Source organism: Peromyscus eremicus, chromosome 18, assembly GCF_949786415.1.
Source record: "Peromyscus eremicus chromosome 18, PerEre_H2_v1, whole genome shotgun sequence".
Classification (NCBI taxonomy): domain Eukaryota; kingdom Metazoa; phylum Chordata; class Mammalia; order Rodentia; family Cricetidae; genus Peromyscus; species Peromyscus eremicus.
Genome location: NC_081434.1, coordinates 1938535 through 1963686, shown reverse-complemented (window position 1 = coordinate 1963686; position 25152 = coordinate 1938535). Strand labels below are relative to the sequence as shown.

The window sequence follows — 25152 nt, the reverse complement described above, 5'->3', positions numbered from 1 at the left end:
TGTTTTTATCACTAGCTCCGTAGTCTTTCCTTTTCGTATGTCTTTTACTTCTCTCCCAGCTACCCTCCCCACGCCCCAGATATCGATCTCCTCTAGCCAAATGCTTAATTCCGGAGATGATTTTTTGAGCCCTATCTTGTATTGTTGGTAAATGCCATCGTCTCAGCGGGGGGCGCAGGTGACCCTGAACCGAACAATGAATATTTATTGCAGATCGTTCTATTCTGAGCCTCCTGTATACTTCGCAAGCATTAAAACGTATGCCTTCGTTACGACAGACAGCCCTCACTCCAGCACACACATCCAACTCTCCACTCCCAAATAAAACACAACTTTTCTAACCAGCCACTGAAGACTTTGGAATAGTCCACCTGACCGGAAGGGGAAGAATGTCTGTAAATTCTACTTTAATTCGACCTTGACTCTTATTATAATTCAGTAGAAAATCCAGAGCGTTTTGGTTTTTACTTTTAGCGCAGATGCCCGACTCAGATAAAACAATCCTTCCCGGTTTCCCTTCTTATCCCATCACAACAATCACCCCCTCTCCCTCCGGCCGGAGTCAAGTGGACCTGCCCGCCCCAGCCCCGCCCTCGCCCCGCCCCCAGCCCCACCGGCGCAGGCGCAGACGGGTCGCTCCAGCCGAGTGGCGGGAAAGGCTGCGGCCCCGCACCTCAGTGCCGCTGTCTCTCCGAGGCTCCGGGGGACGCGCGGAGAGCGGGTGAGTGTGTCGAGAGGACCCAGGGCTGACTCGGGCGGCTCCGAGGCTGCGGGGCAGCGTGCGACCCCGTCGCCGAGGCCGCGGTCCCGCCGCGCGGTTTGAAGGCGGGGGAGGGGCGGGGCTCCCGACGCGCACGCGCGTTCCCACGCTGCTCCCCGGCGGGCTTGCGGCGGGCCCACCGCGCCTCCGCGCCTCTGTGCAAGCCCTGGACCTCGGGACGGGTGGGACTGTGAGGCTAGGAGTTCCGAAAGCAGAGCAGGGGCTCCCGGGGACTGCCACTTTGCTGTTCGCCATCCAGCCCTGACCCGGAGACACATCGGTTTGGTAGTCGTCAGGAGTTGGAATTCACAGGCTTCGGGTTTTTATAGATTGGGTTTAACTCTCTTGTCCCCCCCGCCCCCGATTTTGTAAAGCCTAAGGAGGATACGACCTCTGTTGGGGATGTCAGCTAGAATAAGAGCCACGAATTAAGCTGCTTTCCGGGAGTGTCATTGGTTCTTTTGTCTTTGATGCTGTCCCTAGAAATTCTTTTGGCACAAAAAACCAAACCAAAACAAAAAAAACCGCACGCCCGTCGTTTTACAGTTACTTTTTAGGCCCCATTTTGCTCACTAACGGTTACGCTTATCCAGGTCGGTGTCGTGCGTCGTTGACATTTTTCTCATCCCATTTGACTCCCAGTCTCAGGGAAAGGATGTGTCGTCTGCTTCCCGGTCTTTCCCACCTCAGGGTTCCTGAACTCCCTTTGCTGGGAAGTTCAGCAAACTTCTCTGCCAGGTGAACTTGTCTTTGAGGACTAAGTGTGGTGGCCCTAAAATCCAGTAGTTCAATTTATTCAGCCCTCCAAGCTGGTCCCTCTCCCCCCACCCCCTTTATTAAAAGACAGAGTCTCAGGTTCAGGCGGGATGGCTCAGTGAGTTGTGCTTGTTGCAGGCCTGAAGACCTGTGTGCAATCCTCGGAGCCCAGCGTGGTAGGAGGAGAGAACTGACTGCTGCTAATTGACATCTGATAGGAACACACACAGGTGAAACATAACCACATACATAAAAGGACAGTCCTGGCTGGCCTGGAATTCTCTATGTAGCCCAGGCTAGCCTCTGACTCACAGGTATCCACTAGCCTCTGCCTCCCTCATCCTGATCACTCTCCGCTTTGCATTCCTGAAGTATTGTACCTTTGTTTGTTATCGGTGACACTAAAGGAAGTGTATTGAGCTCCTAATAATGCAGCGTGCGTGGCACTCAGTGTTAAGGGTACAGAGATGAGAGGAGAGTTCCTGCCCTTGAGGACTCGTGGAAAAACACATGTGGATGTAACTTCTACGGTTACAGTGACAGGGAGTCCTCCCTAACGCCTCCCTGTGCTCACTGCCATAAGTCCTGATGCCTCCAAATTTCCAACTTTAACCCCACCCCCACCTTCCTGTTCAGACTTGTCTACTTCGGTCTAGGAAACAGAAATTATTAAGCACCTACATTATCTCTGGGACCAAGGAGTTGACATTTTAATGCGGTTGTCAGCTGAATTGAATTAGAGATCTGAGAAACATTTTCTTTTTTTCCCCCGTCTTCCCCTAGTGAGAATTGAACCGAAGGCCCATGCACACCAAGCCTGACACTACATCCTAACTCCCCTTCCCTGCCTTATGTGAAGGTGGAGACTCCTGAGTTCCCCAGACTGGTCTCTAATCTGAGATCCACCTGCCCTAGGCTCCCAAGTGCTGGGATTACACATGTCCCACTGCAGCCAGTGTAAGCAGTGATGGGAGTGGAACCCAGGGCTTCCTGCATCCTTGGCAAGCCAGCTGAACATCCCTTGAGCATTCCCCAAGAGCATTTTCAGAACACTTGCCCAAGCTCCACTCCCTGGAAGTCAGTAACCATGCTCTGAAAAATCCACGATGATTGGAAACAGTTCTTGTCCTCACGGATTCTAAGGCTAGTGAAGGGAGTCAGCCACATTGAGCAATCTGCTTTATTATGTACATAAAATGTAAATGCCATGGGATAGAAGTCTGTATATCGTCCCAGAGGAGGAGGAGGAGATGGCTTCTGTATGGAGAAGTCAGAACTGTCATTCGGACAGTCTTAAAAGTCCATAAACTTAAATGTGGATGACAGAATGGCAGTGGATTAAAAGGTGATCATACAAAGATCATTAAGACTATATTGGGGGCTGGAGAGATGGCTCAGAGGTTAAGAGCACTGCTTGTTCTTCCAGAGGTCCTGAGTTCAATTCCCAGCAACCACATGGTGGCTCACAACCATCTGTAATGAGATCTGGTGCCCTCTTCTGGCCTGCAGGGATGTGTGCAGACAGAACATTGTATACATAATAAATAAATAAATCTTTAAAAAAAAAAAAAAAAAAAAAAAGGGGGGGCTGGAGAGATGGCTCAGAGGTTAAGAGCACTGACTGCTCTTCCAGAGGTCCTGAGTTCAATTCCCAGCAACCACATGGTGGCTCACAACCATCTGTAATGGCATCTGGTGCCCTCTTCTGGCCTGCAGTCATACATGCTGTATACCTAATAAATAAATAAATCTTTAAAAAAAAAAAAAAAAAAAAAAAAAGACTATATTGTGGGCATGGGCAGAGTTTTTGGTTTTAATTGAGACAGGATCTTCGGTAGCCCAGGCTGGCCTCTACCATGCTACGTGGCCAAGGATCCCTTGAACATCTGATTCTCCTGCTTCCACCTTCCAAACTCTGGGATTACAGATGTGTGAAGTGTCATGTTCATCCTAAAACTCGAGCTTTGTACAGTGGTGCATGTTAACAGTGCACACAAAGGGAGGTAGATTAGTCATCTTCCAACGTCACTTCTGATTCTCCAGGAGGCAGACACCCAGATGGAGGCTGGGGTGCAAGAGGCAAGAGCAGTTTGCTTACTAGAGTTAAGAGGGAACAGGATTGGAGGCAGGGAGAGCCTCAGACTGAAAGGCAGGTCTGATATACTCAGCTAACGCTCATGGAGACTCTGGAACAAGGATTGCCTGATAGGGAAGTTTGGGACTGCCTGGGAAGAACAGGCTGATATGAATCCTAGAGGTATTTATTTTATGTGCGTGTATATACACATTGGATTGAACTCAGAGCCTTTTCCATGATAGACAAGCACTCTGCTATGAACTGTACTCCCAGTCTTTTTCTCCTTCCTTTCTTTTATTTTGTGATTTGAGGGATTGAACCCAGAGCCTCATACATTCTAGATAAAACATCCTAAAACTGAGCTACATCCCCAGCACAAACTTGATTTCTTTCTTTTTCTTTCAAAGATTTTATTTTATTTTAAAGGTTGATTTATTTATACAGCGTTCTGTCTGCATGTACACCTGCACACCAGAAGAGGGCACCAGACCTCATTACAGATGGTTGTGAGCCACCATGTGGTTGCTGGGAATTGAACTCAGGACCTCTGGAAGAACAGCCAGTGCTCTTAACCTCTCATACATCTCTCCAGCCCAAAGATTTTATTTTTAATTACATGTATATGCACATATCTGTGTAGTTGCCTATGGAGACACTTGAGCTCCTGTAAGCTCCCATGTGGGTGCTGGGAATTGAACCCAGGTCCTCTGGAAGAGCAGTCAGTGCTCTTAACCATGGAGCCATCTCTCCAGCCGTAGCACAAAGTTTCTTGAAGAGAAATCTGAGCGGCCCTCTCCGTGGCTGCCACAGTGCTCTTAGAGTCTTTAACTGCATCTCCCGTGCGACAGATACTGGATTACGTGCGTTCAACAATATATAAGACGGTGATTAGTAGAGGAAGAGAGAATTGTCCTGGGTATTTCGATGTAAGACAGAACATGGATGTTAGACTAAGAATTACATTCCTGTCCTGCAGGTGGTCAGGGAAAGACTGTTGGAGGAGTGGTCTGAACTGGATCTTGAAGGTCACATGGGCTCTCTATGAGTTTGAGGCCAGCCTGGTCTACAGTAGTGAGTTCCAGCACAGCCAGAACTACATAGAGTGACTCTGTCTCCAAAACAAAACAAACAAACCATAAATAAATAGGGTTTCTGTTTTTTTCTGTTTTTATTATTACTATTTTTTATTGTGGTGCAGTACTACGTGTTGAACATGCCTGTGCTCTTCAACAAGACAGCTCTTTCATCTTTTTTTTTTTCCTGGCCAGCTTCTTAGGTCAGCCCTTGGGAAGGACAGACGGGGAAGGCCTTTGGACTGGGGTGTGTGTCTCACCAGAGACCGGGTCCCTGACAGTGGGCAGCAAAGAGAAGGCTCCTCTCAGTTCTGGTCATTCAGTGAGTGTTTTCCTGGCGCCTTGTATTGCTGGGCTTCGCAGCTCAGAAGTAGGTTAGTGAGTGGCCGGGCTGGGGAGGGAAGTAGGATGGCAGGCAACTGGAAGAAGTAGGCCAGTTACGTACGTGCAGCCTAAGTGCAGGGAGACGGTATCAGTCATTAATTATCTACTGCCCGTAGGGGTGGAGTCAGGGTGTAGAGCGGGGACCACAGCCAGGAAAGGTCTTTTTAGAGGATGCTTCGAACGGCAGAATGAAATACAGCTGAGGATGTTTTTAGGGACAAGATTGGATATTCCTGATCTTCCACAGGCGTGGGTAAAGAACGCAGGGTGTTTGTGTGTGTTTGCGGTATTGATGTCAGGTTCTGAGTCATCAGCATTCTGGGTCTGTGCCTGCATGATTACTTGGTGGAGGTGCAGGGACCTGGATAAATGGGGACATGCTTCAGAAGAGGAGAGCACAGCTTCTGGGGCAGTGGCAGGGGTTTAGGGAGTGTGTTATCTCCTGCTCGCTGCCTTTGCTTCCCGTTCTGCTAGAGCTGACTTCTGCTGGGCTTTAGGAGTAACTGGGGAGGAGCCAAGTCTCTCACAGGGGGCTGGGGCTCAGCTGACGAAAGTGTTGAACAATGACTTAAATTCAAGCCTCAGCACCCACGTTAAAAACCAGGCTTGGTGGTTTGTGGTTGTAATTCCATCGGTGAGGAGGCAGAGACAGAAGCATCCCTAGGGCTCACTGGCTGGCCACCCTTGCCTGTCAGCGAGACACCTTGTCTCAGAACGATGAGGCGGAGCAGTGATACCTGAGGTTGACCCTGGCTTCCACACACATCACACACAAGCACATACCCGTGGATCCCCGCCTACTACATACATACATAATCACTGTGTGGTTGGGTGTGGGACTTATTTTTTTCTCTTGGAGGGAGGGGACATGTGGAGGTCAGAGGACAACTTTCAGGCATCAGTTCTCTCCTACCGTGTGGGTTGTGTAGACAATACTCAGGTTCTCAGCCTTGGTGGCAAGCACCCTTATCTGCTCAGCTATCTCGACAGCCCCACGTCAGGGCTCTTAGCTCCTGTGGTACGTCCGGACTAGGGCAGTCTGAGGAAGAGCTGCAGAAGACGGCTCTCCAAGGTGAACATCTCAGAGTCAGTCCCGCTTTCTTCCTTGTCTCAGCTCTGAAACACACTTCTCTGGTCTCAGGGTCTGGCTGTAGTATGGGCCAGGTCTTAATTCACACACACAAAGACGCCTGGCCCCCCCAACCCCCATGCTCGGGGCCTCCCTGAGTTGATTCCCAGCACCACAGTTGATTAGTTGGAAGTTTGTTTTCCCTGGGCCTTTTAGTTCTGACAGGAGTGAAGCAGCACACGTCTTGAGCCCTAGGTTGTCCCTTTTCCTTACCACACAGGGCCCTGCGTCCCTCTTCCTTGTCACTCAGGCCTCCACGACTTCATCTCCTGGCTCCATTGTCCGTCCTCCCAATAGCTGGGCCTTTGGTGTGTGGACTTGTCCATGATGAACTGTGAACTTCTAGCCACGTGTAGTGCCCTTGGGTACTTGGAAGGAGACACTTACCACAAGGAGCCAGATTGCTTAGGTGAGCGCCCTTCTGAGGTCTCATGAATTTCTCAGGCTGCGGGTGTGAAGAGGGAATGGACCCGGACAGCTTCTCCCGGGAACACAGTAAGTGCTTTATTCTGTCTCTAAAGAGAGTGTGAAGGATTTGATCCGCTACTTGAGGCATGAGGACGAGACGAGAGACGTGCGGCAGCAGTTGGGAGCTGCGCAGATCCTGCAGAGCGACCTCCTGCCCATCCTCACCCAGCACCGCCAGGACAAGCCTCTCTTCGATGCCGTCATCAGGTTTGTGTCTCAGCCTTCGGACTTTTGCCGTGTGCAGCGTCTGTGTCGTCAAGGAAACTAACTCACTACTTCTTCATCCTCTCCCCAGGCTGATGGTGAATTTGACTCAACCGGCCTTGCTCTGTTTCGGCAGCGTGCCTAAGGACCCCAATGTGCGGCACCATTTCCTGCAGGTTTTAACTTACCTGCAGGCCTACAAAGAGGTGAGAAGCCTTTCTCCAGAGGTGCGAGGTCCGAGTTTGGAGAGGGAGGAAGGGGAAGACAGGCACTGCCTACCAGCTGTTCCCGTTCCACAGGCCTTTGCCAGTGAGAAGGCTTTTGGAGTCCTCAGTGAAACCTTGTATGAGCTGCTGCAGCTGGTGAGTAAGTCTCCGCCCTACACATCCCACAGGGCATGAGTGCCTTCACCTTCCCGAGGCAGAGGAAGGTCCTCAGCCCTGAGTGATGTGGTAGTCTATGCTGGAGTTTCTAGGACCCCCCTCCCTTCTTTCTTTGCTTCCCTATTCTTTTTCTTTTTTTTAATTTATTTTATTTTATATGTATGCATGTTCTGCTTACATGTGTGTATGTGCACTTTGTATGTCGGGTGCCCTCGGAGGTCAGAAGGGGCATTGGAGCCCCTAAAACTGTAGTGTGGATGGTTGGGAACTGCCGTGTGGGTGCTGGGAACTGAATAGGGGTCCTCTGCAAGAGCAACAAGTTCTCTTAACTGCTCAGCTTTTTCTTCAACCGCCCCCCCTTTTAAATTGAGCCTCATGTGGCCCAAGCTGGCTTCACACTTAAGTTCACCACTTTACTATATGTAGCTGAAGATGGTTCTGAACTCATGATCCTCCTACCTCTTCCTCCTGAGTGCTGGGATTATAGCCGTGCACTACCATACTCGCCCCCTGCCCCATAGTACTGGGGATTGAATCCAGGCTCTGACGCATGCTAAACAAGGGCTCTACCACGGAACTAGATCCCTAGCTCTCTTTTCTTTTTTGTTTTTGAGGCAAGGTCTCACTCTGTTGCCCAGGATAACCTTGAACTCACTCTAGTCTGGGCAGGCTTTGAACTGGCAGTCATTTTGCCCAAATCCCTTGAGAAGCTGGGGTTACAGGCCTGTGCCACCAGGCTTGGCTCACTCTTTTCTTATTTTATTTTATTATTATTATTATTTTATTTATTTATTTGGAAACAGTCTCACTTTGTAGCCCTGACTGGCCTGGAACTAAGAGATTCCCCCCTTTCTCTGCCTCCTGAGTGCTGGGGTTAAAGACGTGTGCCACCATTCTGTCTGTGTGTCTGTGTGTCTGTGTGTCTGTGTGTGTCTGTGTATATGCCAGTTTTCTCTCCTCTGCCCAGGGCTGGGAGGATCGGCAGGAAGAAGACAATTTGCTAATAGAACGGATCCTGTTACTAGTCAGGAATATTCTCCACGTCCCAGCCGACCTTGAGCAGGAGAAGGTGAGGGAGGGTCTGGGGCATGTGAGTTCCTGTGCTGGGTAGGGTGCACTCCTTGCTTTCAGGTTTTCTGTCTTCTGACGAGTCTGGGGAAGAGCCTTGGGGACTTTGGAGGGCCGGCCATGAGGCTGAACGTGTCCTTCCTCCCCTCTCCCTGGCTGCTCAGAGGATCGATGATGATGCCAGCATCCACGACCGGCTTCTTTGGGCGATGCATCTCAGCGGCATGGACGACTTGCTCCTCTTCCTGTCCAGCTCATCTGCTGAGCAGCAGTGGAGTCTCCACGTGCTGGAGATTGTTTCCCTGATGTTCCGAGACCAGGTGAGGCCCTGCACGCTCCCCGTCCCCTCCGCCATGTGCTTTCTGCCATGCGCCCAGTTGCTCTGGCAGTAATGGGGAATTCCTGAGGAGGCAGGTGAAGGGTGCAGGGGCTGCGTCTTCTGCCCAGGCCCATCAGCAGTTCTGTGCGTTTGTGTTTCCATTCCGAGGAGGAGTGAGGCTAAGAGATACGGCTAAGAAATGAGTGTCCTGATTCTGATTCTTCCTCCTCATTCCAAATCCAGAACCCTGAGCAACTAGCCGGGACAGGGCAGGGGCGCTTGGCTCAGGAGCGAAGCACAGATGTGGCAGAATTGGAGGTGCTGCGCCAGCGGGAGATGGCGGAGAAGAGAACTCGAGCCCTCCAGCGAAGCAACAGGTGGGTGGCGGGGCGCTCTGCTGTGCTCCCGAGTCACAGCAGCAGACACCCAACACGGACCAATTCAAGGCTGGGTAAAATTTAAACTAACTCTCACAGAGCTGCTGACAGAAGAGAGTTGCCTAACACTTTGAGAGAACTGAGGAGTCATTTTGGAACCTTTTTTTTTTCCTTGAAGGCACTCTCGATTTGGGGGCTCCTACATTGTCCAGGGGTTGAAGTCCATTGGGGAGAGGGACGTCATCTTTCACAAAGGCCTTCACAATGTGAGTATGCATATGCACAAGGCGGAAGCTTTTGGAGTTGCAGGACCTGAGGAGGGTGGCCATCTCTGGAGTTCAAGCTGCTCTGTTCTTAGACTTAGAAAGCAGAGCCTCTGGCGTTGATAGTGTTGTGTCCACTGATGCCAGCACCAGAGGCAGAGCTCCTTCTAGGTACTTCTTCTCCAGAAACTTGGGGACAGTGGCTGTAAAAAGAGCTGCAGGGGCGGATAGTCAGGACCTGCTCTGATGCCGCAACCCATACGCTCAGCTCCGAAACTACAGTTCAGATCTGGGGAAGCAGCCCCGGAGGGTGCCGAAGCGTCGCCAGGCTGCCCAGGAGCTGTCCATTCATCGCCGTTCTGCCCTCAATGTGAGGCTCTTCCTCAGAGACTTCTGCTCGGAGTTCCTGGAGAACTGCTACAACCCGCTCATGGGCGCAGTCAAGGTGAGAGCCCGGGAAGGACAGCTAGGCAGGTAGGGGTAGCACACAGAGGGGAGGTACCAGTGGTTGGCAAGGAGGACAGCCTGTCAGGGAGCCCAAGGGAGGCTGAACTTGTGTGGACCGGGGGTGGGGGTGGGGTGCTGACGGAATGAAGATTCTAAGGAGTGGGTTGCTATTAAACATGACTAAAAACAACAAAGTTCTTGGTGGGACTGGATAGTTCAGCAGTTACAAACACTTGCTGCTCCTGCAGAGAGTTTGATCCCACATCAGGTTGCTTGATGCTGCCTGGAACTACAGCTTCAGAAGGTCTGATGCCCTCTTCTGGCCTCCAGGGACACCAACACAGAGACAAGTTAATTAAAAACTAAAATGAATCCTTTTAAAAAAGAAAGCTCTGGAGCAATTTTCCCAAAGAAAAGGGAGGAGACTATGTATAGACCTGAGCAAATGGAAGTTGTGGATTCCAGGCGAGAGCGGCTGGAAGGGAGTTAGAAGCCCTGAGGTCACGGTGGTCTCTTCACTAGGATCACCTGCTGCGGGAGAAAGCCCAACAGCATGATGAGACCTACTACATGTGGGCTCTGGCTTTCTTTATGGCCTTCAACCGAGCTACCTCCTTCCGCCCTGGCTTCGTCTCCGAGACCCTCAGTGTCCGTACCTTCCACTTCGTGGAGCAGAACCTCACCAACTACTATGAGATGATGCTGACTGACCGCAAGGAGGCCGCCTCCTGGGCACGCCGGTCAGTGGGAGGGCCACTGGGGATCACAGTGGGGACCTTAGCCTACAGGTTGTCTGACCACCAGAATCGTGGATAATCGTTTTTCCTGTCTCAGGTTAAAGTGGTCCGGCTGGCGCAAGGACGGGGGTGGGGGGGTGGGGGGATGGGGGGGGTGGGGGGGCGGGCGGGCGGGTGTTCTAATGTTTGGAGGAACTCTTGGGGAGGGGGTGACATTTACCTCCGCCAGAGCCTTAAGTTGCCCTCTATTTTACCTTGTCAGGATGCACTTGGCTCTCAAGGCTTATCAGGAGCTGCTGGCCACAGTGAATGAGATGGACATCTGCCCAGATGAGGCCGTGAGAGAGAGTAGTCGCATCATCAAAAGTGAGGCCCTGGCCTGGTCTCTGATCCCGGCCTTCCTATTTCTTGACTAGAATCTTATTCTTCCAGCTCCCAACTTCATCTCTCCTTTTGCAAGTCTTGCATTCCTTCCCATTTCTTAGACAACATTTTCTATATGATGGAGTACCGAGAACTCTTCCTGGCACTCTTCCGAAAGTTCGATGAGAGGTACCACCCACGTTCATTCCTTCGTGACCTGGTGGAAACCACCCACCTCTTCCTCAAAATGTTGGAACGGTTTTGTCGGAGCCGAGGAAACCTGATGGTGCAGGTACGGGGCAGCTCCAGGATGTGGGAAGAGCTGTAGGGGAGGGCGAAGGACAGAGGGCTCCTCATGTATTCTACAGTGACAATGACCTGCTAGGACTATTCTGAACTAAAGGCCAGAGGTTCGTGGTATTGCCAGTGTGGAGTTGACCATCAGGTTCATCGTCTTTACTCTGTCTCACAAGGGAAGGTAGCAGGCATGGTGGAAGACACAGCAGCCTCTGCCAGGCCTTCATACATACGAATTCACGTATCCTGTAGACACACACGTAAGTGGGTCAGGCTAGTCCTCTGTTAATTACAGTTAGAGTATACTCAAACAACCCATGTCAGTCTCCAGTTCCCCAAATGGAGATTGTGTTCAAAATTGGGTAGTAGATGAAAAGACAAAAACAAAAAGTCAAGAGAAAAAAATACCAAGGAATTTCTATCTTAGAGACACCGAGTTTTGGCTTTGTAAAAACATGTAAAAACACACACACACACACACACACACACGTAATAAAGTCAGAACTGACTGGGGCTGGAGAGATGGCTTAGTGGTTAAGAGTTAAGAGCACTGGCTGCTCTTCCAGAGGTCCTGAGTTCAATTCCCAGCACCCACATGGCAGCTCATACCATTTGTAACTTTAGTTCCAGGGTATCCAGCTCCCCACAGGAGCACTGGTCACATATGTGGTGTGTATACATATATGATAACAAAACATATATGTAAATGGAGGCTATTCTCTGTCCCGGCTATTCTCTGTCCCGCTGCGGCCTACAGCTGCTTTCAAACACACTGAGGCTTATATCAATTATAAATGTTTGGCCAGTGGCTCACGCTTAATACTAACTAGCTCTTACACTTAAATTAACTCATAATTCTTATCTACGTTTAGCCACATGTCTTGGTACCTTTCCTCAGTACAGTAATCTCATCTTGCTTCCTCTGCATCTGGCTGGCGACTCCTGACTCCAACCTTCTTCTGCCCAGCTGCCTGTCAGCTTTTTATGAAACCAATTTGAGTGACAGATCAGATCTTTACAGTATACAATAGGACTATTCCACAGCATTTCCCCCTTTCTGTCTAATCAAAAAGGAAGGTTTTAACTTTAATATAGTAAAATTATATACAACAAAAACAGTTATCAAATAAGAATCAGTTACAATGTTTAGTTTATTCTTATTTGGCAAAATCAAAGAAACTACTCTATCATCTGTCTAAAGAGTAGTTAAGCAACTGACCCTGGTCTCACTGGCATCCATATTCAAGTCCTGGCCTCCTGCACCCCAGAGCTCCTTCTGCCTTTGATTATAAAGTGTAATTGAGTCAAGCATAATTCTCAGGGATTCCCATCCATCTGTCCGTCCTATTTGGGTTGAGACAGAATCTCACTATGTAGCCTTGGCTAGCCTAGAACTCACTCTGTAGACCAGCTTGACCTCAAACTCACAGGATCTGTCTGCCTCTGCCTCCCGAGTGCCGGGACTAACGGCCCAGCTCCTACCTGACTTTGATATTACCCCTGCAGTGGGCTGTGTCACAGCTGTGACTTTCGAATGTTGACTCACATGCCTGGTCCTCAAAAGGGAAAAGACCCAGGGCTTTCTTGATATATGCTTTGCCTTTTGCATTTATTTATGTGGGGGAGGGGGTGGGGGAGGGAGCATGTGCTGTGGCATTTCGTGGCGGTCAAAGGGAAGCCTGTGGACTCAGTTCTCTTCTTCCACAGTTGAGTCTGCCTTCGTGAGGCGGACTGGAGCACCTTCACCCTCTGAGCCGTCTCGCAGTCCTGCTTTGCGTGGTTTTGACCTTGGAGAAGCTTTCTGTACTCTGTGCAAGTTCGGGTATTTCCAGGCTGACAAGATGGCTCAGTGGGTAAAGGCCCTTGCCACCAACCTGACAAATGGAGTTTGATCTTAGGACCCATATGGTTGGCTCTCACAAGTTTTCTCTGTTCTCCACACGTGCATCCCCATGAACACACAAAATAAAATAATTGTGTGGTTTGTCTTGTTTTTTTTTTTTTTTTTTTTTGGTTTTTCGAGACAGGGTTTCTCTGTGCAGCTTTGCGCCTTTTCCTGGAACTCACTTGGTAGCCCAGGCTGGCCTCGAACTCACAGAGATCCACCTGGCTCTGCCTCCCGAGTGCTGGGATTAAAGGCGTGCGCCACCACCGCCCGGCTCTTGTTTTTAATTAAAAAACACATTGCTACTTTTCACAAACTCTTACTCCAAGAAATAGGCATTTTATGCTCATCTTCATCGTAGCTCTTACTTACTGTAATGGCATTTTCTCTTGACTTGCCTGTTTCTCCTGGAGGGCAAGGACATGTCCTCTGCCTGCATTCCACTTCACTAACACTGAGGGACAGAGACTTCCATGGCTCGCCTGCTGTTACCATACAGTTCTTTCCCCTTAGAACAAAAGAAAAAAGAGAAAAAAGAAAAAGAAGATTCAAGACCAAGGTGTTGCTCCTGGTAATGTCTCACGTAGCCCTGGGGAGCTGGAGGCCATGTGGCCAGCCCTGGAAGAGCAGCTGCTGCGGTGTGCCCAGGTTGGTAGTTAGGGAAGTCCTGTCCTTTTTGAGGACAGTACTGTCTAGACAGTCTGGATTTCCTCCACTCTGCTCCCATGGCTGTCTGACTGTAGGAGCCTGAGCTCAGTATAGACTCCATCGCTCCCTTTGACGCGGCCTCAGAGATACCAGTGGAAGAGCAGCGGGTAGAAGCCATGGTGAGGCTCCAAGACTGCCTTCTGGCTGGCCAGGCCCCACAAGCCCTGGCCCTCCTGCGGTCTGCCCGGTAAGAATCCTGCGTACCCATCCTCCTGGGCCCTGAGGGAATGGGGAGGCATTCACTGGGGTCCGGGGTTCTCAGTGTTCAGAAGAAAAGATTGCCAACAGAGGCTGCGGATCTCTGTACTCAACACTTACTTCGTAAGCTTTGATTGGCTAGTGTTTTGTTTTTAGAAGTGTCAGTAAACACAGTTAAACTGAGGAAAAGTAAGTACAATCTACCAGCTAAGGTTAACCATGGGTAGCATGTTGATGAATGACCTTTCAGTGTTTGTCTGTGTAGATATGATGTGTATACCTACAGACATGAAACACTTCATTCTTCGCTTGAGTGTTATTTTCACCTCTCTGTGTGTGTATATTAGATTTGTTTCATGTGTATGAGCGTTTTGCCTGAGTGTGCACCACATCCATTCCTGTTTGCCTGTGAAGGCCAGAAGAGGATTTCAGATCCTCTGGAACTGAGGTTACAGATGATTGTGAGCTGCCATGTGGGTGCTGGGAATTGAACCCAGGTCTTCTGCAAGAGCAGTGTGCTTTGTGAGAAAAAATTCCCTCGCCTGCTTCATCACTGAGGGAGCAGTTCCCATTCTCGTTTCTCCTAACTGCAACTCCAGTTTCCTGTGATTAAAGCCTCTTCTGTCTGTCTCCAGGGAGGTGTGGCCTGAAGGAAACGTGTTCGGCTCCCCGGACATCTCCCCTGGGGAAGAAATGCAGTTGCTGAAGCAAATCCTTTCCGCGCCCCTTCCAAGTGAGTCTCCATTCTTTCCCGTCTCGTCCCAGCTGCGCTCTGCACCAGCATGGCAGAAACGCAGCGATCCTCACTCTGTACAGGGCAGCAGGAGCCGATGGAAGGAGATGCCGAGGAGGAGGAGGAGGAGGAGGACGAGGAGGAGGACGAGGAGATGCAGGTGGTCCAGGTGTCAGAGAAAGAGTTTAACTTCCTGGACTACTTGAAACGGTGCGGGCTGCGAGGATGGTCGGCCCCTGTGAGGCTGCATGGCGGCTCTCAGATGCTGAGTGACCTCCCTCCATGTCTCGGTGCAGCTTTGCATGCTCAGCCATCGTGCGAGCCTATGTGCTCCTGCTGCGGAGCTACCGGCAAAACAGCGCTCACACCAACCACTGTATTGCCAAGATGCTGCACCGGCTGGCCCACGACCTGGGGATGGAAGCCCTGCTTTTCCAGCTCTCGCTGTTCTGCCTCTTCAGTCGGCTTCTGAGTGACCCGGCTGCCGGGGCCTACAAGGTGCGGGGCACAGCGGGGTGTGGGGCAGAGGGTGAGGACACAGTGGAGAAGTCCACAGGTGGGTTGAGGGGGCTGCACGGTGGGTAAAGTGAGGCGATAGAGACAGGCCGGGACCAGGAGAGCAACGGCCAGGCCTGCCCATTCATTTGGGCCGAGGTGCCATGGCAGCTGTCCTTTCTGACAGGAGCTAGTGACTTTTGCCAAATACATCCTTGGCAAGTTCTTTGCCTTGGCTGCAGTCAACCCAAAAGCTTTTGTGGAGCTGCTGTTCTGGAAGAACACTGTGGTGGTCCGAGAGATGACTCAGGGATATGGCTCCCTTGACACTGGGTAGGCGGAGGTCTGGGAGGGTGGGGGTTGAGGGGTGGTGCAGGCACAGGGCGTTCGCATCATTGATCCAATGCTTCTCCTTTCAGAAGGAAGGGAGTAGGCCCCTAAGACTAAATGCTTTTCCTGAGGTTACCCAGGACAGGAACAAGACGTCTGCCACCTTTAGTTTCATTCTCTGTCACCAGCCTCGACAGAGGTGGCCACTGATGGCAGTGGGGTGGTCCCCAGAGACTCCGTGTGTGCTTTCTTAAAACGTGCTGGGAGTCAAGCTGGGTGTGGTGATCCCTGCCTGTGACCCCTCACTTAGGAGACTGAGGCAGGAAGATGAGTTAAAGGTCCACCTGGACTACGCAGCAAATACAAGGCCACCCTGGGTCACATGAGACCTTGTCCTCTGTCCTTGCCTTTGATCTCCCCGTTCACACTGACTGCTCCTTTTCCCACTTTGCTCTTAGTCCTTGGAGTGTCGGGTTCTGAGGCCCAAGACCAAAGGCCTCTCACATAGGAGAGCAGAGGAAGCACGTGTATTCAGGCCTCTGCTCCTTGTCTCTTTGAGTTACCTGCTTCCCCCCCCCCACTCCCGTCCTGACGGATGCAGGAGAGCTTTGCTTGTCCTTTTAAACCAATGGCACCCTCCCCTCTTCCACTGTTCATGTCTTCCAGCCACAGAGCCGCTGCATGGAGCCCTGAGGAAGAGGCCCAGCTTCAGGATCTATACCTCGTCCATAAGGATGTGGAAGGTGTGAGGCTTTGAGGTCTCGAGAGACTGAGGAGGGTAGCCTCAGCCCTCAGTCCTCCATACTGCCCCATTCCTTCTCCACACAGGGCAGGATGTGGTGGAGATCATCCTCGAGCATCTAAAACCTGCTTCTCGAACACGCAAGCAGGTCATCCACCATCTGGTACGGATGGGACTGGCCAGCAGTGTCAAGGACTTCCAAAGGTAAGGCACTTGCTCTGGGGGAACGGGGGTAAAGAACCCAGTTTGCCCAAGGCACCCCGGCACTGACACCTGCCTGAATAGGAAAGGGACCCAGATCGTCCTGTGGACTGAGGACCAGGAGCTGGAGCTGCAGCGGCTCTTTGAGGAGTTCCAGGCTTCTGACGGTGAGTGGGGGGGACGCTGCCGTGATGAGCACCGAGCCGCCCACCTCCCCTGCCTCTGCTCCGCCCTCTGTTCACCGGAGTGAACTGAGCTAGCCTCTGACTTCCATTACTCGCCCCTCCCAGTTGCTCTGCGTATCCAAACTCCAACTGTCTGTCTCTCCCCCCCAGATGTTCTCGGTCATATCATGAAGAATATCACAGCCAAACGTTCTCGGGCTCGAATAGTGGATAAACTGCTGGCCCTAGGGTTGGTGTCGGAGCGGCGGCAACTATACAAGAAACGGAGAAAGAAGTTGGCGCCCTCTTGCGTGGTAACCGTCTTATCCTGGCTTTTGCCGCCTGGGCCTTGCCCCGCAAAGCACTCTTAGGTTCCTCCTGCTGCAGGCCGTTTAGGCCAGGTCCCTTCAGTGGGTGGAGAGAGCCAAAGCCCCACGAAGGTCCCCCTGAGACCCTGTCTCTGTCTCCAATGAACTTTAGTCAAATGGAGACGAGTCCCCGAAAGATTCTCGGCAGGAAGATCCGGAAGAGGAAGAGAGTGAAGAAGATGAAGAGAAAGAGGAAGACTTGGAGGAAGAACCAGTTCAGGGAAGTTCAGTTTTCTCTGCTGAAAACCTTGGTCAAAGCCTGCGTCAGGAAGGTGAGGAGTTGGGTTGGGAGAGATGTCAGAGGTGGAGGGTTTGGAAGGGGGTGGATACCATGTCCCCTCTTCACTCAGGTCTCTCCGCTCCCCTCCTGTGGCTCCAGAGCTGCCTGATTCGCGCAGCAGATGATCGGGAAGAGGACGGTAAGTGCATTGGGATACCAGGGCTGCTTGGGCCCAGTGTGGCCAAGGACCGGGCCTTTCTTCACATCCTCACCACGTGCTGTGGCTCTGTTCCAGGCTGCTCCCAGGCAATCCCTCTGGTGCCTCTGACAGAAGAAAATGAGGAAGCAATGGAGAACGGACAGTTTCAGCATCTTCTACAAAAGCTAGGGATCCGGCCCCCCTCCTCAGGACAGGCAGGTGTCAGAGCAAGGTGGTGTCAGCAAGCTAGGGATCCGGCCCCCCTTCCTCAGGGCCGGCAAATTGAGCTGGCATGGTGTCAGCAGGGATTTCTGGTCCTGTCAGAACACACCTGTTGCCCTGGTCTTCCCTGCTGCCTGTCTTTGTTCACAGGTTCCTACATCAGGTCTCTTGCTGTCCTTCTCTCCTCTCTAGCCTCCCTTCCCTAAATCCGTGCCCTAGTCCTCAGGCTATCCCTTCTCTGTCTGGAGCACTTGATAGATCTGTGTGTTCACAGCCTCCAGGTGGCATGCCTGTCTTCGCACGGCCATTCCACACACACCTGCCTCCTCCAATCGTTCTGAACTGCTCTTCACCCTGCAAATTCTGGGGCGTTCATGCATAGCCAGTTCGTCTTCCTTTTGGAAGCTACCCATACAAGGAGGTACATACATACAGACATACTACCCATACAAGGAGGTACATGCATACAGACATGCACCACCCCATCTTCCTGTTGAACCTCAACCAGCCTTCAAGGGCAACTAACTCAATGTCACTTCCTCAGAGAAGCACTCTTACTGCCCGTCCAGCTCAGGAATCCAATGTAATTACTTTGGTGCCCAGTCCAATAGCTCTATAGCATGTTGGTTTTCTCCCATTGATTCTGAGCATGGGTCACACCTGGTTCACTTTTACAAGATCCTTTCCTGTATATACTGTTATCAGCTCTATTTACTGGGAACCTGATGTGGTACTGAGCTAGTCATTGAATATATGTTATGAATAAGAAGTCAAGTTCACAATTTCTATGGATCATTCTCCATACTATTTATTATTTCATATTTTATTATTCAGTTTACTCATAGTTATTCAATGAATAACCAAAAAATGTAGTGACCAGAGAGGCTGGTCCTCTCCCTGCAGTTACTTCACCTGCTAAACCCCTGTAGGAAACCTTCTGGCGAATTCCAGCCAAGTTGAGCTCCACCCAGCTTCGGAGAGTGGCAGCTTCTTTGAATCAACAAGATGAGGAAGAGAGAGAAAAGGAGCCAGAGCTACATCCAGGAGTCCCCGGAGAGCAGAGTCCCAGTGAGGAGCACCGAGCCAAAGCCCTGAGAGCCCTCTTGTCAGCCCGTAAGAAGAAAGCAGGCCTGGTGTCCCCAGGAGGTAAAGTGTCACTGCTCACCCCTTGATGACTAACTTTGTGCCCCTCATGAGGGTGTGAGGGCTGGCGAGGTGTTTTGAGATGATGCAGATCTAGTTCCTTAATTTTGTGTCTTACAGTCACTTCAGAGGAAGAGACCACTGGGGAGAAAGAATGGAAAACAATGCCCAAGAAGCGGGAACTGCTGGACAGTGATGATGAAGAGGATGAGGGGAAGGGGCAAGGTAGGGACTCTGGGACCTGCTTTTTCTTCTGCTCTGCCTTGAGTCTGAAGCCACTCTGCCTTCTCCTTTTACAGACTTAGATGTTTTCTCTTTCTGTCTCTGACCTGCCATTCCCACAGCACCAGAGCTGGGAACTCGAGTAATCCACAAGAAGAAACGATTTCAAATTGAAGAGGATGATGATGACTGACAGGCCAGATGCCTCCTCGTGCTGGAGACAGATGCAGTTGGAAGGCACAGCAGCTACCGTGCTGGCACGGAAAGTGATCGTCCCTACATGGAGGGCCCAGGAACCCCCAGGGCAGCAGTGCTGGGTGGACTCTGCAGTCGTCCTACCCCAGCTTTATCATCTCTGATGTGAAATCCAGCTAGACTCCGGAAATGTAATCCTCTTCTAGGAACCGTCTCTTAGGAGACAGGAGGAGTAAATGAAATACACAGGGCAGCCTGCACGCCTCTCTGGCTGTCTGAGGTGGATCCCAGCCGCAGACAGGGAGCTTCATGGCTGCACATGGGGCGTTCACACTGTCCTCAGAAAGCACTGGATTTCCTCCATTTTCTTTCCAGTGGTTGATCCCAGGACACAGGGTTGAGCCCATTCCTGCAGTAGAGGTAGAGTTAGGATGCACTGCTCTCAAGATGACAGACATCTTGATTTGTGTTTAAACATGTAAATTAAAAGTTGCTGATGGTGATGTGACTTGTCACTCAGTTCTCCAGCCAGCCATCTGTTGTGTTTTTGGAAGAGTTAGAGTTAAATCATTTCCTGAGCTGAGCAGGGAAGCAGAGGATTACCACAGGAGAGGGAAAAGGCTGGGTATACCACCACGCCTGGCCCAATAAATGTAATTTTAAAAGGAGAGGCTTCTCTTTTCTTCTGTCCTTCCCCAATAGACACAAAAGCCATGTCACCTCAAGAAGCTTCGTCTTACTGGCCACAGGTACAGCCTGTTGGGTCAGCTCCTCATGAGGCTGGAGTAAGAAGATCTTGAATTTGAGGCCTTCCTGGACAAGCTAGTGAAACTCTACCTTAAAAAACAACAGGGCTGGAGAGATGGCTCAGAGGTCAAGAGCACTGACTGCTCTTCCAGAGGTCCTGAGTTCAATTCCCAGCAACCCACATGGTAGCTCACAACCATCTGTAATGAGATCTGGTGCCCTCTTCTGGCCTGCAGGTGGAACACTATGTACATAATTATATTTAGATATAGTTTAAAAAAAAAAAAAAACCAAAAACCAAACAAAAAACATTGAGAATAAATTTTTAAAAAATTATTTTATCTATATCTGTGTAAGCATATGCCAGATGTGTGTGTACCCAAGAGGCCAAATGAGGGCACTGGGTCCTTTGGAGCTGGAGTCATGTGTCATGGGCAGTTGTGAACTACTGGATATGGGTGCTAGGAACTTGTGGTTTGAAAGACAATGGCCCCCATAAGGAATGGTACCATTAGGAGGTGTGGCCTTGCAGGAAGTGTGTCACTGTGGAGGCGGGCTTTGAGGTCTCATTCTCAAGCCATGCCCAGTGAGACAGACCACTTCCTCTTGTCTGCTGGTCAAGATGTAGCAATCTTAGCTCCCTCTCCAGCACCATGTCCTACCGTGATAATGGACAACCTCTGGAACCGTCAGCCCCCCAATTAAATGTTTTCCCTTTTAAGAGTTGCTGTGGTCATGGTGTTTCTTCATAGCAATAGAACACCGACTGAGACAGAACTGAACTCGGGTCCTTCCCATGAGCCATCCCTCCAGCAGCCCTGAGCATAGATCTGATGTGTGCACTGGGAGGAGCAAGAACTCCAGGAGTTCAAACCAGTTTGTCAGCATCAGGCAAAGGGAAGGACAAAGGCCTGTCACGGAAGTCCTGGGCGATGACAACGGAAGAATAAGTGAACTGCACAAACAAAGGGCTTGTGCTCGGCGGCTTCCAGTGGAGCCAAGCCGAAGGTAAGGTTCAGAAGAGGGCCGTTATGATCCCAGCACTCTGGAGGCAGAGGCAGGCAGATCTCTGAGTTCCAGACCAGCCTGGGCTACAGAGTGAGCTCCAGGACAGCCAGGGCTACACAGAAAAATCCTGTCTGGAAAAACCAAAAGGAAAAAAAAAGTGAAGTTTCCAAGGACTTTGGTGCCTTCTGGCTCTGACCAGTCTTGACGCTGTCCTGTCCTACCCCATCATGACCGGGCAGGCTCTGCTGCCTTGTGACAGCTGCCCTCAGAACTCTGACCTTCAAGAGGAGTTATGAAATCCGTTATGTAAGCATGACTGATTACAGTCCTTGACCACCGCTTTATCCAAGTTGGCCCTCTCACCCCCTTGTGAAGTCGAGTGGAGCTAGGACTGAGAGTTCTCACCCTCTCGTCATGTGATCGGTTCCCCTGGCGACTAGCAGCAGTCATCTTAAACCGCCCACTCAGCAGATTATAAGGATTTAAAAACGTAATAGAAAACGGAGTGAAAGCCAAATGCCTGCTTTATAATACACCGGCCTGTTTCTCTGCACCACTACACTGGTCCTCTTTAGTTTCTTTAGCTAGGTATGGTGGTTTACACAGGTAGCCCTAGCATTTGAGAGATGGAGGCAGGATGGTCGGGAATTCAAGGCCAGCCTTGACACAGGAAGTTTGAGGCAAGCCCCTCAAATAGAAAAGAAAAATGTACTACCCTTCTGATATGAATATAGCCACACCCTCTTCCAACTCTTCCTAGGCTTTTTAAAAAAAAAATTTATGGGGGCTGAAGAGATGGCTCAATGGTTGCTATTTCAAAGGACCCCTGGTTTGATTCCCAGTACCTACGTGGTAGGTCACAATTGTCTAACACCCAGTTCCAGGGAATCTGATGCTTTCTGGTTCTGGTGAGCACTGCATGCATGTGGTGTGTAGACACTCAAGAAGGTAAAATACCCATAATCATAATCTTTTAAATTTGTTTTTTGACATTTCATATACTTTCCCAAACTCTTTATTACCTGGGTTCTGATGACTGAACTCGGGTTGTCAGGCTTGTTCAAGCGAGGGCCTTTCACCCACTGTGTCTGAGAGCCTGTCTTAACAAAACAGGTGGGGTGGCTCATGCCTATGATCTCAGCACTCTGGAGACTGAAGCAAAATTACCCTGACTGCGTAGGAAGTCAGGTCAGCTTGGGCTAGAGAGTGTCAGAAAGAAGCAAATAGCCAGGATCGTGGCTCACACCTTTAATCCCATCGCTTGGGAGACAGATGCAGGAAGATCTCTGTGAGTTCAAGGCCAGCCTGCTCTACATAGTTTCAAGACAGCTGGGACTACATAGAGAGACTCTGTCTCAAACAACAATAAAAAAGTAAACAGGAGCTGGAGAGATGTCTCAGTGGTTAAGAACTACTTCTCCAGAGAACTGGAGTTCTGAGTCCTCACAACCATGTCAGGTGGTTCACAACTGCCTCTAACTAGCTTGTCTGGCCTCTGTGGGCACCTGCACTTGTGGACATACCTACACATAATTAAAAATAAAAAATAAATATTAAAAAAAAAAACAAAAAACGGCCGGGCGGTGGTGGCGCACACCTTTAATCCCAGCACTCGGGAGGCAGAGGCAGGCGGATCTCTGTGAGTTTGAGGCCAGCCTGGGCTACCAAGTGAGTTCCAGGAAAGGCAAAGCTACACAGAGAAACCCTGTCTCGAAAAACCAAAAAAAAAAAAAAAACAAAAAACAAAAAACAAAAAAAAAAAAAACAAAACAAAAAACATTAAAACCCGAAAGTCTGCTCTGATACAGTTTGATTTGCTGGTAAGTTCTGTTTTTCAGAACTTGTGATTGGTAAGTCTTTAAGAACTATATGGACTAGGAGGATATCCCAATTGGTAGCATGCTAGCTTAACATACATGAATCTTTGGATTTGATTCCCAGTACCACAAAAACTGCACATCATGGCGCATACCTGTAAATCCCAGTACTGGGGAGGGAATGGCAGCAGGATCAGAAGTTCAAGGTCATCCTTTGCTACTTAATCCGAATCCTGGGCCAGCCAGGGCTACAGAAAACCCTGTCTTGAAAGAGAGGAAACAAACTTTGTTGCCTAGAAGATGCAGAGGAGCTTTGCTGCTCTGGTTTATGACTAAATAAGTGCTTAGGTTGACTAGACCGTGGTCTGCGGAAATCAGAGCCGCAAAGGAGGAAGCCCTGTTTGTCAGGATGAGGCAATAGCTGGTTGGACAAAGTCTAGCCTGGAAAGAGGTGATAAATATTTGAGAATGTTCATTTTCAGTCATCCAATCTGGAAGGCAGCCACTCCGGCCACTGGAAGGGACGTGCTAAGACAGGACCACCTCATTCCTCTGGCTTCTGCCTTCAGGACAGGTGAGGGTGACACACAGCCCCTAAGGTGTAAAAACAGAAATGGAGGTCTCCGAAGACTAGGACTCTTACAAGCTCTGACCACACTTGAAGCCTGTTCATGTTGGGTTTCCCACCTCCTCATCTGAGTTCTTCCCAACAGGGCTGTTCCGCTGACCCACCATGATCCAGGCTGCATTGCTCCTTGGCTGTGTCTTACTGTCCTCAGTGGCCGCCTTTCCAAGGAATACCCAGAATGGCGCCCTGCCCCTTCAGCAGGCTATCACAGAGACTGAACCTACATCAAATGTGCTCTCCGGGAAGATCCCTCCTCCAGCCCCCGGCACCTGCCAGGACCTCCTGTACGCAGCACCCTCCTTAGCCCCCTTGCCTGAGTACTTGTCCCTCTTAGCACTAAGAGTGGCCTTGGAGGACATTGGCTGCCCTACTGAGGCCCACTCTCTGCAGCTTCAGCTCAGTAGGGTGGGAGGAAAAGACAACACTGAAACACTGATCCTCGAGAGTCAAAAGCTCATCAAGGAAGAAGGGATTGGCGATAACGAAGCCATTCTGAGGGGTCTGCGGGGATCCCCTGGGGAACTGAAGAGGGTCGGGCGCTCAGTGACCCTGCCTGAGACGTGTACCTCTGAAGAAGGACGGATGTTCCATGAACTTGGATCTCTGGTTGTTGAATTTGCTAAGATGCTCCCTTCCATTGATGTGGTAAGAGAGCTCGAGGCTTCTGCAGTCAACGTCACCCAGAAGTGCACCATTGAGTCTTGGGAACATTTGGAGCAAGTACGCATTAAGATGATGAAAAATCCAGAAGTTAGGAATGCCACACTCTCCGTAGAAGATCAAATATACATCATTGCTCGGTTTTCCGTCCTTCTGAATCGTTTTTTTCGCGAGCCTTCTACTAAACTACTTTCAGTCTTATTTTGGATAGACAAGACCTCATAGGCATCACGAGTACTTTCTAATAGCCCTTAGTAGGTCTGCATGCAGAGACCATGCATAGCATGAAGCTAGATAATGGCAATATTTTATGATTTATGCATTTTCTTCCTTTGAGCCTGGTGAGCAGACACATCTTTCAGTTTTTAAATGCTATGGGTATTGCAATTTCTCTCTTCAACTACTTAACACTTACTAATTCCCCAAATGAATGCTGTACCTTGATTGTGTTCATTTTCATTTGCTTTGAGATATTGTGGGGGGGGGGCGTTGTTTTGTTTTGTTTTTGAGACAGGGTCTCACTGTGTAACCCTGGCTAGCCTGGAACTCAGAGATCCGCTTACCTTTGCCTCCAAGTACTGGGATTAAAAGCGTGTGACACCATGTCTGGATTTGTTTTGATATTTTGAGACAGTCTTGCTGTGTAGCCCCTGTATTCCCTTAGCCCAGGCTAGCCTCAAATTTATGGGACTCCTACTTCGGCCTTCCAAGCGCTAGGATTATAGACCTGTGCCACCAGATTTGTTTTTGTAGTGTTGGGGTTGAACCCAGGGCTGCAGGAATACCAGACAAGCCGTCTACCACTAAGCCACCATCCCAGTCTACGTCTTTTAATTCTTAAACTGATAAGAGAAATAAAAAGTTGCTTCTGTATTGGAATCGCTGTTTGGAGCCTTTAAGGGGATTTAAGATGAATTCATGGCTTGAGCTGGCCCAGAACTCACTATGTAGTTCATGCTGGCCTTGAGCTTATAGTGGCCCTCTCACCTCAGGCTGCTAAGTTCTTGCCTGGCTTCGAGGCTTTCTTGACTCTGGGTTTTCTGTGGCTCCTTTTGTGATCTGAAGTTGGACAGCGCAGGGACATGCAGTCCATGCCAAGGTCTCTTGAGGCCAAAGGTTTGAACAATCAGTACAAGTGGGGAAATATTTGTAGAGAAACAGC

At 50.1% G+C, this 25152-nt stretch overlaps 2 protein-coding genes across 3 annotated transcripts; both read left to right on the top strand.

Moving 5' to 3' along the window:
- Positions 1-611: 611 nt before the first annotated feature.
- Timeless (timeless circadian regulator) lies at positions 612-19798 on the top strand. Of its 2 annotated transcripts, none has more exons than XM_059245458.1 (29): positions 612-721; positions 6430-6588; positions 6701-6854; positions 6943-7057; positions 7151-7213; positions 8202-8303; positions 8467-8622; positions 8865-8998; positions 9177-9264; positions 9530-9706; positions 10231-10448; positions 10708-10811; positions 10931-11100; positions 13504-13638; positions 13734-13885; positions 14532-14629; positions 14713-14839; positions 14926-15127; positions 15312-15457; positions 16121-16197; positions 16283-16400; positions 16482-16564; positions 16733-16875; positions 17042-17201; positions 17280-17348; positions 17445-17563; positions 18500-18716; positions 18834-18938; positions 19058-19798. In XM_059245458.1, exons 2-29 carry the CDS (start codon positions 6504-6506, stop codon positions 19126-19128), a joined length of 3588 nt encoding a protein of 1195 aa, XP_059101441.1. In that variant the 5' UTR covers positions 612-721; positions 6430-6503; the 3' UTR covers positions 19129-19798. The 2 variants fall into 2 exon arrangements, with proteins under 2 accessions (XP_059101441.1, XP_059101442.1); XM_059245459.1 differs by having other exon boundaries at positions 616-721; positions 6400-6588.
- A 3622-nt stretch (positions 19799-23420) lies between these two features.
- On the top strand, positions 23421-24768 carry LOC131895258 (apolipoprotein F-like). Its single transcript, XM_059245689.1, is given in 2 exon segments — positions 23421-24152; positions 24154-24768. Coding segments are annotated over 2 exon segments (765 nt in total). The 5' UTR covers positions 23421-23435; the 3' UTR covers positions 24202-24768.
- The last annotated feature ends 384 nt before the right edge of the window (positions 24769-25152 follow it).